Source organism: Amia ocellicauda, chromosome 14 (genome assembly GCF_036373705.1).
Source record: "Amia ocellicauda isolate fAmiCal2 chromosome 14, fAmiCal2.hap1, whole genome shotgun sequence".
NCBI classification, from domain to species: Eukaryota; Metazoa; Chordata; class Actinopteri; order Amiiformes; family Amiidae; genus Amia; species Amia ocellicauda.
Genome location: NC_089863.1, coordinates 1406301 through 1421340, shown reverse-complemented (window position 1 = coordinate 1421340; position 15040 = coordinate 1406301). Strand labels below are relative to the sequence as shown.

The 15040-nt window shown below is 53.0% G+C and overlaps 2 protein-coding genes across 2 annotated transcripts; one reads left to right on the top strand and one right to left on the bottom strand.

The window, feature by feature from the left end:
* The first annotated feature begins 30 nt into the window (after positions 1 to 30).
* On the top strand, positions 31 to 2286 carry pop7 (POP7 homolog, ribonuclease P/MRP subunit). The gene is made up of 2 exons (XM_066722351.1): positions 31 to 495; positions 1442 to 2286. Exon 2 carries the CDS (start codon positions 1446 to 1448, stop codon positions 1947 to 1949), a length of 504 nt encoding a protein of 167 aa, XP_066578448.1. The 5' UTR covers positions 31 to 495; positions 1442 to 1445; the 3' UTR covers positions 1950 to 2286.
* Positions 2287 to 3223: 937 nt separating this feature from the next.
* Positions 3224 to 14663, bottom strand: epoa (erythropoietin a). Its single transcript, XM_066722333.1, has 5 exons — positions 13551 to 14663; positions 9973 to 10103; positions 8397 to 8483; positions 8035 to 8199; positions 3224 to 4678 (listed from the first exon to the last, which is right to left on the bottom strand). Exons 1-5 carry the CDS (start codon positions 13627 to 13629, stop codon positions 4526 to 4528), a joined length of 615 nt encoding a protein of 204 aa, XP_066578430.1. The 5' UTR covers positions 13630 to 14663; the 3' UTR covers positions 3224 to 4525.
* Between the last annotated feature and the right edge of the window lie 377 nt (positions 14664 to 15040).

Here is a 15040-nt window from a genome sequence, read left to right as displayed (position 1 = left end):
TTGTTTGTGTTTTAAGAAAGATGGCCGCCCTGCTCGCACCCCGTGACGCGGGCGCTGAGGCGCACATGGAGCCGCGCACCCCCGTCACGTGTCCTGTCCCCGGATGACTCCGCGGCCCACGCGTGTCCGAGTCGGGGGATTGCCGTGGGGTTTACGGCTGTCTGTCCCTCTCGGCCCGCTTGTGTATTCAAATACAGTTGTTATAAATAAATATATAATATATTCGATAAAATAACTTAAATAATCTGATGTTATATGAATATATATGTTTTTAGATACGTCTATACATTTATTTATAGGTTTTTGTATCTATATCTATTTTTGTTCGTTCGTTTCCTCCCCTAATGTCGTCCCATCCGCCATTTCCGTCTTGTCCGTCACTTCCGCTTGGTGTCCCTCTGAAACGCGTCCGTGTCTTCCGGGGGCCGGCACTAATAACGGCGCTGTCTCTCTCGCCTCTTATTCCCGTAGAGCTGCTGCTGTCTTGTGAGAAAGGTTAGTGGGTTATTTATCACATTAATTATAATTATTATTATGAAGACACAGGGCTGCGTGTAAAGGGCCGGTGGCGCAGGGGGCGGAGGCCGCGCTCGTCCGCACCGGGGTGTCCTGCGTGTGGAGACGCTGCGGCTGCGACCCAAGTGCGGGTGAACGCGGCCTCCTTCCCCCGTGTTGTCACCTCATTGACAGCCTGGTGTGTGTCCATTACAGAGTGTGTCCATTACAGAGATAGTCTTAAGGCCGCCGCCGCTGCAGCCGTACGGCAGTGGAAAGTGTCGTGCTGTCGTGGGGAGGAGCGCACATGTGTGCGCAGGGAGTGAGTGTAAACAAACCTGCACTGTCTGAAACCGTCCCTTACCCTCAACACGCCTGTCTCTCCCTCTACCCTCTCACACTTCTATCCTCCCTCTCTCACCCTGGCCCACTTCTCCTGCTATTCCCCCTCTCCCTGTCCTTCTCTCTTCCTCTCACACTGTCCCACTTATACGATCCTCCCCCCATCTCTCTCTCCCCTCTCACACTTCTATCCACTCTCCCTCCATCTCTCACCCTGTCCCACTTCTCCTACTCTCTCTCTACCTTCTCCTTCTCCCTCTCACACTTCTATCCACTCTCCCTCCATCTCTCACCCTGTCCCACTTCTCCTACTCTCTCTCTACCTTCTCCTTCTCCCTCTCACACTTCTATCCACTCTCCCTCCATCTCTCACCCTGTCCCACTTCTCCTATCATCCCTGTCCCACATATCCTACCTTCCCTCTTTCTCTCTCTCTCTCCCTGTCCTACTTCTCCTATTGTCCCTGTCCCACATATCCTACCTTCCCTCTCCTTCGCTCTCTCTCCCTGTCCCACTTCTCCTATCCTTCCTCTCCTCTTACTCTCCCTCCCTCCATCTCCCTGTCCCACTTCTCCTATCCTCCCTCTCTTCTCTCTCTCGCCAGCTCAATGACGGAGCCTTGCAGTGGAGGTGGTGGCGGTGGCCTGGGCCCGGTTCAGCACCCGGTCGTGGCAGCAGGGGCGGGCCTGGCAGGCGGCGGGGGGCCCGAGGGCGAGATGGACCTGCCGGAGTTCACGCTGCGCAAGAGGCTCCCGCGCAAGCTGCCCCGGCGCCGCAACGACGTCTACGTCAACATGAAGAGCGACTTCCGGGGCCAGTTGGCGCGCTGCCAGAAGCTGCTGGAGGGCGGCGGCGGCGCGGGGGGTCGGCGGGAGATCTGCGTCCACGGCCTGGGCCTGGCCATCGGCCGCGCCATCAACATCGCCCTGCAGCTGCGCGCCGCCAGCCAGGGGACGCTGGAGATCGCCGCCAACACGTCCACTGTGGAGCTGGTGGACGACCTGGAGCCGGACGGGGACTGCGAGGGCGAGGAGGGCGGGGCCGGGGGCACGACGCGCACGAGGAACAACTCCGCCATCCACATCAAGGTGTTCTACAGCCAGGGGCAGTGAGGGGGACGGGGGGAGACAGACTCACACACACGCACTGACACGCACACACACACACTCGCACACACACAGACTCTCGCATTGCCAGTCACGCCCACAGTCAGTCGGGCTGAGGTTGCAGTGCGGTCTCGCCTGTTTCGGACCCCAGCCGGACATCGGGGGTCCCCCGGAGTCGGGCCGAGGGGCACTGACCCCCTGAGTGAGCCAGCGCCGCCCCCCACAGAGCCCAGGAGGAGCGCGAGTGACTTTTTGTTGTTGTTGTTGTTGCTGCTGCTGTTGTTGTTGTCATCCTTTTCCTTGTTCCTTTTTTTTGTTTACATTAAATTAAATATGACACGTTTGCTAGTTTGCCTTGCTTGTGATTTTGCTGTGTGTGAGAGTGTGTGAGTTCGATGAGACATGCCCCTCACTCTCCCATCAGTATCGGATGATTAGATTAGATGGCAGAGACAGAGGGAGAACAAGATGGAGAGAGATTGAGAAAGAGGTGAAGAGACAGTGCTTCCTCTTTTCAGTTCTCTGGTTCATCGAGCTCCTCTGTGCCATTTCCTCTCCAGCCACTAGGGGGCCCCACAGTACAGAGGGAGGGGAGGGTGGATTTTGGGCAGCAGTCCTGGAGGGTTTCTGGACAAAATGTCCTGGAATTGTGCAGGGTGTGCGAGTGACACTTAACAACCCGTTCATAACCTGGACAGATTACACAATATCTACACAAAGGTACAGATCAATCTGCACCAAACTCGTTTCAGACACAGTGTCTTTCCCTCGGCAGTCAGAGTATTAAACTCCCTTAGTTACAATGTTTCCCTGAGCTGTTGTGTCAGTTGTGTTGGGGGTGCATGATGGGAAGGGATTTGTTATCTGGTTAGCACTTGTGTCAGCTGTACCAAACCCAAATACCACCAACCTCGGTTATAAAGAGTCTTGCTCTTGTGCGTGTGTGACTGTGTGTGTGAGTGTGTCTGTATAATGTCTAGTGTGTGTGTCTGTAAGTGTATGTTTGTGTGAGTGTGTGGACACAGACCACTCAAATGGATAGCAGTACAGACACTGCAGTCGGAAAGAATTCAGGGAATGTTATCAAAACACAAACGCACAATCAGACAATCGCACTGACTCACATACTCATTCACACGCACACTCATACTCTCTCACACTCCCATTTACACACACACACACACTCACACACCTACTCATTCACTCTCTCTCACACACCTACGCACAGACACACGCTCACACACTGATTCCCAACACCAGTGTCCCTTCCAGATTGTCGATTGTTCGTCATTGCTCTTGCGTTTTTATCTAAGAATAATATTTCTTTATTTCGACACCACGCAGTGTTGCGTAGAAGAGAGCGTGTACAGCATAATTTAAATCCCCCAGGTTGTGCCCAGAGGAAGGCGTTACAAAAACATAAAACAATGCGGGAAAACAACGCACACACACACACACACATGGGAACGCAACCGATACACAGACAACAATTCCCAGCACCGGCAGGGTGACGGCATTCTGGGAGCGCAGAGAGGGGACGGTGTTTGTGCTGGATGGAATGCTATCTGTGCCTGTCAGTGCGGGGGGCTCTGGCCTTCGTCTGCGGGACGGGGGGCTGTGTCCCCACACACCAGCTCGCACGTACACCCTACGGCTGGGCTTCCCCCTCACTCTCTCTTTCTCTCTTTCTGTCCCTGGCCCCCCGTCCACTCTTCCTTTCTCACCCTCTGTCTCTGTCAGGCACCCTGTCCCCTCTATCCACTCTCCTGTCTCCCTCTCTCTCTCTCTGCCATACCCTCTTCTGCATCTTCCCCCTCTCTTCTCTCTCTCTCTCTGTCTCTGTGTACAGAGACCATGAAGGATGCTGGAGTGAAATATTTTATTGTCAGTTCGGAGTGATCAGCTTCTGAGAATCCTCTCCTCTCCTCTCCTCTCTGTCCATCACCCCTGGAGGCCCACAACTTCAAGTTTGACGACATGTTTCTTTTCTGTCCATTTCTTCATTTCTCAAGTCTTTCATTCCCCCCCAATAATCTTAATAATAATATTAATAATAATATTAATAAAAACAGTAAAAAAAAAAAAGATTTGTAATCCATTGTCGTAATCCTCAGGGCTACTCCAGTCCGGCCCTCAGTCTGAGAGAGAGGGGGAACAGGACGGGAGAGAGAGGAGACGGAGTAGGGGAGGGTAAGGGTCAGCAGGGTTGGGGGTGTGGAGTGGCTTTTCCGTGGGGGGTGAATGAGTGCATTGTCCGAAAAAGTGTAAGAAGTCCCTCCGTGTCCAGGGTCCCATGCCGAGAGGGGCTGTGTGTCCCCCCGTCTTCACCATAATCCATAGAGGGTCAACCACAGTTTGCCCCCTCCCCCTCTCTCTCCCCTCTCTCAGTGCAGTGCCCCCTCTCTCTCTCTCTCTCTCTCTCTCTCTCTCTCTCTCTCTCTCTCTCCCTCTCTCTCCAAGCAGCGTAAATGGAGTCCAGTGCGCCTCTCCCGGTCGCCTCTCCCTCTCCCCGTCTCGCGCTCCCTCCACGGGCCGATCAGCTGCCATCGTGGTGCCCCGCCCCTTCTCTCTCCGAAGACCAATCAGCTGCCGTCTTTCCGACACGGCGCCGCTCGGCCCAGCAGGAGGCGGACCTTCCCTCGTAGGAAGTTGGTGTGCACCTGGAACAGCTCCGGCAGGGTGGACACCTGCCACGTCGCCCCCCCGGGCAACGCCCCGTCCCCCGCCACCTGCTCCTGAGAGAGAGAGAGAGGGTTAATAAAGACAACTGTTGTCACGATACCGGAATTTTTACTTCGATACCGATACTTGGGTTAAGTATACTCGATATCGAAACAATACTCAATACTAGAAACGATGCCACGTTTTTTCTTTTTCTTTTTGCCAAACACTGAACAATATGCTGATAACTAGGTAGAAAAACCAAACTATAAAACTACAACACCAATTGAGAGGAGGCCATCCGCCCCATCGTGATCGTCTGTGTCCATTAATAACTAAGTGATCAAGGATCCTATCCAGTCTGTTTTTGAATGATCCCAAATTGCCTCTTCAGCCACATCGCTGGGGAGTTTGTTCAGATTGTGACGCCTCTCTGTGTGAAGAAGTGTCTCCTGTTTTCTGTCTTGAATGCCTTGAAGCCCAATTTCCATTTGTGTCCCCGGGTGCGTGTGTCCCTGCTGATCTGGAAAAGCTCCTCTGGTTTGATGTGGTCGATGCCCTTCATGATGTTGAAGACTTGGATCAAGTCCCCACGTAGTCTCCTCTGTTCCAGGGTGAAAAGGTTCAGGTCCTCAGTCTCTCAGTAGGACATTCCCTTCAGACCTGGAATAAGTCTGGTTGCTCTCCTCTGAACTGCCTCTAGAGCAGCGATATCTTTCTTGAAGTGTGGAGCCCAGAACTGTCCACAGTATCCAGATGAGCTCTAACTAGTGCATTGTACAGTCTGAACATCACTGCCCTTGTTCTCAATTCTACACTATATATAATATTTCTCTCACAGGTAGGTAATTTGTCACAGAACAGCAGCATCATTTTTTCAAGGAATTACACATTACAATAATTGAATATGAAACATGTCTGCATACAGGTGAAACTTGGCAGGTTAAATGAAGACCTAGTTTCAGAAGCTCTGGTTTGGCTTCTTTTGTTTGTTTATTTGTGTTTTTGTTTTGCGTTGTGTAAATCATGAGGAAGGACACTCCACCCCTGTAAAGCTGTCCGTGTATCTTTCTCTTCGGCCCGCTGTTCTGTTAATTGCTGTGCGGGTCTGAAAAAGCTTTTTTGTATCAATCAATCTATCTTCTTAGTACTTCAATCATAATCAATATTATTCAAAATAATGTTTATTTTGTCTGTATTTTGTTAACAGAAATCATTTAAATATCCAGTAAAGTTATTGTAGTCTCTCTCATGCTTGCACTTGTTGCAGGGAATGTTGTTGCCATCAATATTTTTCTTACAGTGATCAATTAAATACAAACAAGCACATTTATTATGACACTGCAGAATCTCAGGGGGTTGTGCGCTCGTCTGGTACTATGTGCGGCATTGTAGTATGTGATTAGTCCTGTTGGGGACCCTCTTGCAAATCGGCGTAGGAATACCTGTATACAACAGCAGTGCCAGGACACTGTGCGTATGATTGTGGGAGGGTCCCTGCTAGATTGAGTCCCTATCATGCCTTTCTGTTCATGTTTGATTGGTTAATTGGGTTTGATCACGTAGGTTGGGGACATACATTGTGGTTGGGCGGGGCTGCCTCACATGCAGTGGAGCTGCTCCGGTGCGTGTTTCTTCCATAACCCTGCTTTTCCATACATCTCCTTGCTGTTTATAAGTGAGACTACGTCCTCACATTGGTGTCAGCAGTGGGATAAAGGAGCCAAGTCAGGCCGTCTCGGGTAGGAGATGGAAGAGCAGCGATCCGTTCAGTGATGCGCTAAGGTGGCCGCATTGTGGAGCGGGGATCTGGGTTCCAATCCCTGCCGTTGCCAGAACCCCCAGTTCATTACAATATTCGAATCTACACTTTTAGATACGTTGTGCCCTGAATGTCTGCAATATTAGTGATAAAACGCAAAGAAGAGTTAAAAAAACTGCCTTTCGCTGATTCGCTGAAGTTACTTGATTGATGTACTCGACATAACAAAAAATTCTAGTTTCAAACTGCTTTTTGGTATCAAAACAGTATAGAATTTCCGCTTTACCGCGCAACACTATGCAGCGCCAAATGTAAAACTGCACACACTTTGAGTGTCTTTTTTCACAGATTTAACTTAAATAATTTATTTAAATACTTAAATAAATTCTAAATCTCCAACGTCAAAAATATATATTTATCGTTTGAGTAAATGTTTAACTTAAAACTGAAATCTCAGAGTCACAAATTAAATATATATTTTTAACTTAAATCTGTGAAAAATGTGGTGCCACATACAACACTGATACACACTGATTGGACACCACAGTGAGAGAGAGAGAGAGAGAGAGAGAGAGGGAGGGTGAGGCGAACAGCACTGCATCCCCTGACACTGTGGACACTGTGTACTACACTTCTGTTCATGTCTGTCCGTGTGCAGTGTGTCGCTGGACCGCTGAGAATCCAGGACAGTAACGCGGTGCATTCGAGAGAGGGGTTAACACAGCCGCACTGCTGCTTGCTCAAGCCCTGCAGTGCGCTGACCCTGCGCCGAGGGGGAGGGGACAGCTGTTAATGACTGACCGGCACGTCCGTCTCTCCGCACGTCTGCCTCAGCCGTTCCACGAATCTGTGCCCGTGCCTGTCCAGCCCTCGCTCCCTCGCTCTTCTAGGAACTGGTTTATACGAGTGGTGTTTTCTATGTTTCTGTACGGTGCTGACACGGCACACTAACGCACTCGCACACTGGCACCGGCACACTGGCACAGGCACACTGACGCACACACACTGACGCATGGACTCTATGTGCTGTGAGTGTGCGCCACCCAAAACAAATTCCCCACCACACACACACACACACACACACACTCCCTGCTTCCTGTGGGGCATCCTGTCGATCCCCAATCCCCGACCCCTAGGACACGTGACTGAGAGCAGTAAGACGACCCCTCTCTCCCTCTCTCCTTCTCCCCCTCTTTCTCTCTCTCTCCCTCCCTCTCCTCCTTTATGTCAATTTTTAAATTCAATTCAATTCAAATAAGCTTTATTGGCATGACGCTCCCTCCCTGGTCTCTCTCTGTCCCTCTCACTCTTTTCTCTCTCTGTTCCTCTCTCTCTCTCTCTCTCTCGCTCTCTCTGGCTCTGTCCGTGCCAGCCACTCAATGCCACTGGCAGGACAGTTTATAAAAGAGAGCTGTCAGTCGCAGAGTCCACTGGCTCTCACTCTCACTCTCTTTTAACCTGTCTCTCTTACCCTCTCTCTCTTTCTCTCACCCTCTCTCTCTCTCTCTCTCTCTCTCTCTCTCTCTCTATCTCTCTCTCAATAAAGCCACAAGACTCTACTGTCCAGCTACTCTGGTCAACTGTCTAGCTACCCCAGCCCCGTGCCCATGTCCTGTAGTGCAGTATCCAGCTACCCCCGCCCCGTGCCCATGTCCCCCCGGTGCCCACCTGTGTGCCCAGGCTGCGCAGGATGTGCCCCACGCTCTGCAGGTTGCTGATGCTGGTGTCCAGCAGGCCCTGCAGGTCGGCGCTCTGAGCGGCTGGGCGGGCGGACGACAGGGCCTGGAGGAGCAACTGCAGCCCCCAGCCCACCTCCTGCTCCTGCTCCTGGTTCTGCACAACACACACACACACAGAAACACACACAGACACACACACACAGAAACACACACAGACACACAGAGAGAGAGAGAGATAGACAGGGTTAGAACACACAGACACTAAACACAGAGACAGGCAGACTGATGCACTAAATGAGTAACTGAAAGTGCCCAGAGGTCACTGAGGTCAGAGGTCAGGGTTGAACTCACATCTTTGCTCTCCCATTCGTCGAAGTTGACGCTGGTGTAGGGGACGGTCAGGGCCTCCGAGAGACGGCAGTCCTCACTGCACACCCTCTACAGACCGAGAGAGGGAGAAAGGGAGGGAGAGAGGAGAGAGCCTTAATTTACAGATCAAACTAATTATCTGACTAAGTGCCCCTGTGTCTTTCCACCCTGCACCCCCTCTCCTGTGTTTGTTGCCCTATCTGCCCCCATATATTGCTCTGTTGCTCTGTGTTGCTCTGTGTTGCTCTGTGTTGCTCTGAGCTGCTCTGTGTTGCTCTGAGCTGCTCTGTGTTGCTCTGAGCTGCTCTGTGTTGCTCTGTGTTGCTCTGAGCTGCTCTGTGTTGCTCTGTGTTGCTCTGAGCTGCTCTGTGCTGCTCTGTGTTGCTCTGTGTTGCTCTGAGCTGCTCTGTGTTGCTCTGTGTTGCTCTGTGTTGCTCTGAGCTGCTCTGTGTTGCTCTGTGTTGCTCTGAGCTGCTCTGTGTTGCTCTGTGTTGCTCTGAGCTGCTCTGTGTTGCTCTGAGCTGCTCTGTGTTGCTCTGAGCTGCTCTGTGTTGCTCTGAGCTGCTCTGTGTTGCTCTGAGCTGCTCTGTGCTGCTCTGTGTTGCTCTGTGTTGCTCTGAGCTGCTCTGTGTTGCTCTGTGTTGCTCTGAGCTGCTCTGTGTTGCTCTGAGCTGCTCTGTGCTGCTCTGTGTTGCTCTGTGTTGCTCTGAGCTGCTCTGTGTTGCTCTGTGTTGTTCTGTGTTGCTCTGAGCTGCTCTGTGTTGCTCTGAGCTGCTCTGTGTTGCTCTGTGTTGCTCTGTGTTGCTCTGAGCTGCTCTGTGTTGCTCTGTGTTGCTCTGAGCTGCTCTGTGTTGCTCTGTGTTGCTCTGAGCTGCTCTGTGTTGCTCTGAGCTGCTCTGTGTTGCTCTGTGTTGCTCTGAGCTGCTCTGTGTTGCTCTGTGTTGCTCTGAGCTGCTCTGTGTTGCTCTGAGCTGCTCTGAGCTGCTCTGTGCTGCTCTGTGTTGCTCTGTGTTGCTCTGTGTTGCTCTGAGCTGCTCTGTGTTGCTCTGTGTTGCTCTGAGCTGCTTTGTGTTGCTCTGTGTTGCTCTGTGTTGCTCTGAGCTGCTCTGTGTTGCTCTGAGCTGCTCTGTGTTGCTCTGTGTTGCTCTGAGCTGCTCTGTGTTGCTCTGTGTTGCTCTGAGCTGCTCTGTGCTGCTCTGTGTTGCTCTGAGCTGCTCTGTGTTGCTCTGTGTTGCTCTGTGCTGCTCTGTGTTGCTCTGTGTTGCTCTGAGCTGCTCTGTGTTGCTCTGTGTTGCTCTGAGCTGCTCTGTGTTGCTCTGTGTTGCTCTGTGTTGCTCTGTGTTGCTCTGTGTTGCTCTGAGCTGCTCTGTGTTGCTCTGTGTTGCTCTGAGCTGCTCTGTGTTGCTCTGTGTTGCTCTGTGTTGCTCTGTGTTGCTCTGAGCTGCTCTGTGTTGCTCTGAGCTGCTCTGAGCTGCTCTGTGCTGCTCTGTGCTGCTCTGTGTTGCTCTGAGCTGCTCTGAGCTGCTCTGAGCTGCATGTTGCCTCCACGCATGTTTACCATGGTGTTCTCAATGTCGCGTGCCTCTCGAATGAAGCGTTCCAGCACACGTGGGTCGCACACGGGACGCAGTGGTGCCGGGCGGCCCGGCCCAGAGTGCTCCAGTATCATCAGCAGCACAGCAAGCAGTCCTGGGGAAGAGGATTACAGTCAGCATGTAGGAGGAGGCAGCAGACATAGAGAGTGGACTGACACACTGACTGACACACTGACTAACTGACTGATACACTGACTGACTGACTTACACACTGACTGATACACTGACACACTGACTGACTGACTGATTGACACACTGACAGACTGACACACTGACTGACTCACTGACACACTGACAGACTGACTCTCCCCCTCTCTCTCTCTGTCTGTGTAAACAGGGTCACACTCCTCTCCTGAGACCCGCGGGGGGAGCAGACTTGTGATAACAGTCTGGGGGGGGACAGGGAGGAGATGGGACTACTGTTAACACCGTGAACTGCCAGCCCCATCCTGCAGAGACACAGGCCAATACAGCACTGCGTGGGGGGGGCTGAGCACAAGCGTTCGAGGAATTTTCCAGAATTGGAGATGATACTTAGAGACCCCTGCCCTGCACGTCACGCGCAGCCCCCGTCTGCAGTCTGCACTGGGACACCCCAGTGTTAGAGTATATGTGTGCATGTTTGTGTTAGGAAGTGTGTCTGTCTAAGACACCAGGGGGGAGGGATGAAATCTACTCAATGGCGTCCTTTATGACAGAGAAACCCCGGGGGGGCACCGAGCTGAAACGGCTCTTTTCACGGATCCGTGTCAGACGGGGTTCAGCTTCAGCGCCTGCTCCGCAGTGTCATCAGCCGGCCTGCAGGGGGCCGGGGGTCTCAGTGCACCTGGCACAGCCTGGCCGGTCTGGCAGCGACACCCCCGCACTGCGCCAGGCTGAAGTGCACAGGACTGCCCCCCCCAGGGCTACGTGCCAAGCCATGGGGCGTTTGGCAGCAGGGCCCATTGGGACAGCTGAAGGTGAACCAACTGTGTATGTGTGTGAGTGTGTGTGTGTGTGTTGTGGCACACAGTGTAGTGTAGTACAACGCTCACCAAACATTTCAACCTGTGCAGTAAACAATGATTATAGATTCAGATCGATTTAAAACCAGATAACAGACACAAACAAACAACAGCCCCTTCCAGCACAGGGGGTGGCATTAGGATTGCACACGTCTATTCATATGTGTGTGCTCTGTAGGGGATGAAGGGAGAGGGATGGAGAGAGAGAGGGAGAGGAGAGGACCTGTTGACAGAGGTGGGGAAGTGAAGAGAGAGAAAGCGAGGCAGAGAGTGAGCAAAACACGCACACACACACACACACACACACACACACACGCTCACGCACAGACACACACTGCCTATAAAAAGTCTGCAACCCTTTGAACTTCTTCCACATTGTGCTGACTCAGTGTGTCATGCATTTAACTGAGGATAATTTCCACTTCTCTTCCAACCATCCTCCACACTGCAAAACTACGACGCTGTCAGTGTGTTCGCACTAGGCGAAGCCCTGCTGGCAGCAGATCCAGCTTTGAGTCTTTACCTCCATCTGGCCAGATTGACCCTTCTTCTGCACACACCTACTCCAGGTGTGTCAAGCTCTGCAGGGAGCGTTGATGTGCAGCCCCACACATTGGATAGCAGTGGCGTTTGGCTGTGTGCTTCGGGGTGCTGTCCTGCTGAAAGGTAAGCTTCAGTCCCAGTTTCTTCTTTCTTGCGGAGGGAAGCAGGTTTTTCTCAAGGACTTTTCTATACTTTGCTTCATTCATTTCTGAGACATCCTTGGGTCTCATTGAGTCTCTGCTCTGAAACACACAACCCAACGCAGGGAACCAGAAGGAGCTCATTTAGGTAACACAAGGTGCACACGTGTTGTGTACGTGTAGACTTTATAGGCACTGTATATCATGGTGGTCAGTACAGGTCTGCCCCGCAGACAATATCCAGATCAGCCAATCAGAGCAGGCAGTGTTGTGCTGACTGCGTCACTCCAGGCAAACAGGGTGCCCCGGTTCTGCTCCCACACCCACACACCCGCCCTGTGCTCCTCTGAGGGGGAAATTCGGGAAATTCCCTAGATCTCTGCCGAGTCATGACATGCTGACGCACTCCCCAACCTCCCGCATTCACTCAGCACAAAGACTGCAACTGAGAAGAGGAATCAGTGTGTCAGCCAGTGTGTCAATGTGTCAGTCAGTGCGTCAGGGAGTGTGTTAGTCAGTCAGTCATTCATTCAGTCAGTCAGTCAGTCAGTCAGTGTGCGTGTTTTTTCTAATAACACGTGACGTGTAGCAGTTCTAGTGCGTGAGGGCATCGGGATGGAAGTCACGCCATGCTGCTCCTCTGCGACTGACTGAAGCACGAAATGAGCAGCACGTAACGCACGGCAAGCACGACCAGCGAGAGAGAGAGAGAGAGAGAGAGAGAGAGAGAGAGAGATCGCGATTGAAAGTGGTGGCATTGCGCTGCGGCTCTCCGACACACACCCTGGACCGGACCGGACTGCACGGCCGCAGAGGAGCTGACTGCGCTGCGCTGCGCTGCTGAGTCACGTCACCGGCCTGTCCTGCTGAGTCACGCAGGGCCACAGCGGCGCGCGCTCCGCCGTGCGGGTTCCTGGCTGCACGCGCACCGCAGCGCACGAGGCGACTGTTGCTCACTGCAGCCCCCTGTACTGACCATCACCAGCATCACCACCACCATCACCATCACCACCATCACCACCATCACCAGCATCACCAGCATCACCACCATCACCAGCATCACCAGCATCACCATCACCATCACCATCATCTCCAGCATCACCAGCATCACCATCACCAGCATCATCATCCAGTGACCGCACAGCCCCTCCACCGCACAGCGCATCGAACCCTGTGAACCGCGCGTCCCGCCCGGGGAGCCGTCTCGTGCCACCACCGGGGTCCCACGCGCCGGGGGAGGGGGGTCCGCACGAGATCCCTGTCCTCTCGTGTGACGTCATAGATTGACAGATGTCAAACTCTGACGTGCACAGTGGATATTATTGCATATTTAACAACATCGAGAAGAAACAGCGCTACACCCGAGGAGAGAAGCCACTGGATGACAAGAACGACACTCATACAGCCATATATATACCATAATGGCTTGTATATTGATATAAACTAAGCATCCTATTAGAGAGGAAGAGAGGAGACAGGGGACAAGGGACGGGAGAAGGAAGGAGAGGACTGGACAGGAGAGCAGAGAAGAGAAGAGAGGTGGCACCAGACAGGGGAGTGGGGGAGAGGTGAGGAGAGGAGAGGAGAGGAAGGGGAAAGCAGAGGAGAGATGCGAAAGGTGAGAGGAGGGACAGAGAGAGAGAGAGAGAGAGAGAGAGAGGTGGGGAGAGACAGTACGGAGTTGTCCATAACCTGGAGCAGGTTAGGTTGCGAATACAAAATGAGATACTACGCACCGCACCTCACTACACACACACACACACTCACACTCACAGCTCACCGGCGGCGCACAGCCCGGGACAGACAGTGTGTCCAGTGTACGGTCAGCAGGCTCGCAGGTTAGTGTGTACTCACTGGCTATCCCCATGTCCCAATCCGCATGCTGTTTTAGAGTCTCGTCGTCGTTTCGTCCATAGTCGCAGCTGTTTCCCATGGGGTCGAGCGATGGAGGCAGGCCGGGCTGAGCGGCTCCGCAGAGAGCAGCGCCTACTGCTCCTCCCGCGGCGCGGGGCTCATGCTGAGGGACTCGGGTCGCAGCGGGGATTGCGCTCCTGTGCGGCAGAGAAACAGCGCCTCGGCCCCTCCGCTGCACCCGTGCGCTGCAGCGGCTCCCTCACTGCTGCTTTAAAAAGTTGCCTTCACACTCTTTCTTCTTTCCTTCCTTCTTCTTCTGTGCTTTTTTTCACTTGTCTGCTGTGTCGCGCCCGGGAACTGCAGCCCGAGTGTAAATCAGAGGAAAGCACGCCCCACGCAACACCCCGACAGTGCGTGCAGAAGGCGCACGGATACGCGTGGATATTAATAGGCGCACTGGCTCGTTAATAAGCATAACGGGGTATTTCTGCGCAGACAGACGAGTCGCTCCAGGTTAATGTTTCACCCGGCGCGTCGGCTCTGCGTTTGAAGGCTCGCCGTGCGGTGCGGTGCGGTGCGGTGCGGGCAGAGAGCCGACCCCCGTGTGGCGCGGCGCGGCGCGGACTGGGGCCCCTATATCAATCAGCTGTGTCCGGAGCAAGAGGGGCGGAAGCGGGGCTTTCCTCGAGGAGAGGAACTGCCCTCGGGGGACCCCGGGCCAGCGGAGGAACAACAACAGAGAGAGAGAGAGAGAGAGAGAGAGGGGGGGTGGGGGGGAGAGAGAGAGGACATCCTGCACGCGCACTGCCGGGAATCTCCCCCCGGGGGCCACAGCAGGCACTGGAGCACGTCTGACTGCGGCGTGACACATCCACGGCCACTCCACGAGTGACACCCTCACGACCCGGGGCCATCAGCAGGGTGGCGCCCCGCGGCTCCACACTGACCGCACCGACGCGCCGGGGCAGCCGCACACACTGACCTAGTCAACCGGCGAGATAGATATGGAAATATGTAATCGATAGGTGTGGAAGTCTTGGCTGGACCTCTGTGGCCATGCTCGGCAGCACGGAGGGGTGTGTCCTAGGGCGAGACCAAGCCACAGTCTGACCTGCGAATGGCTAGAAGCCGCCGTACTATTTATGAGTCAAATCAATCGATTCCCAGGCGGCTCACGTTTGAATTGGTCTAGCCATGCCAAGAACACGATTTTGATTTGATTTGACTGATAGATAGACACATAGACACAAGATAGACAGATATTATTATTATTTATTTATTAGCAGATGCCCTTGTCCAGGGCGACTTACAAAATAGACAACTATCTGCCTGGGTAATAGAGAGATAATACATATGTATTAGAATATAAAGTGTCTGAAGATACTTTGCATGTGTTCATGCAGTGTGTCTGATATATGACAGGATGTGTGTTACAGTGTGTCTGATATATGACTGGATGTGTGTTACTGTGTGTCTGATATATGACTGGA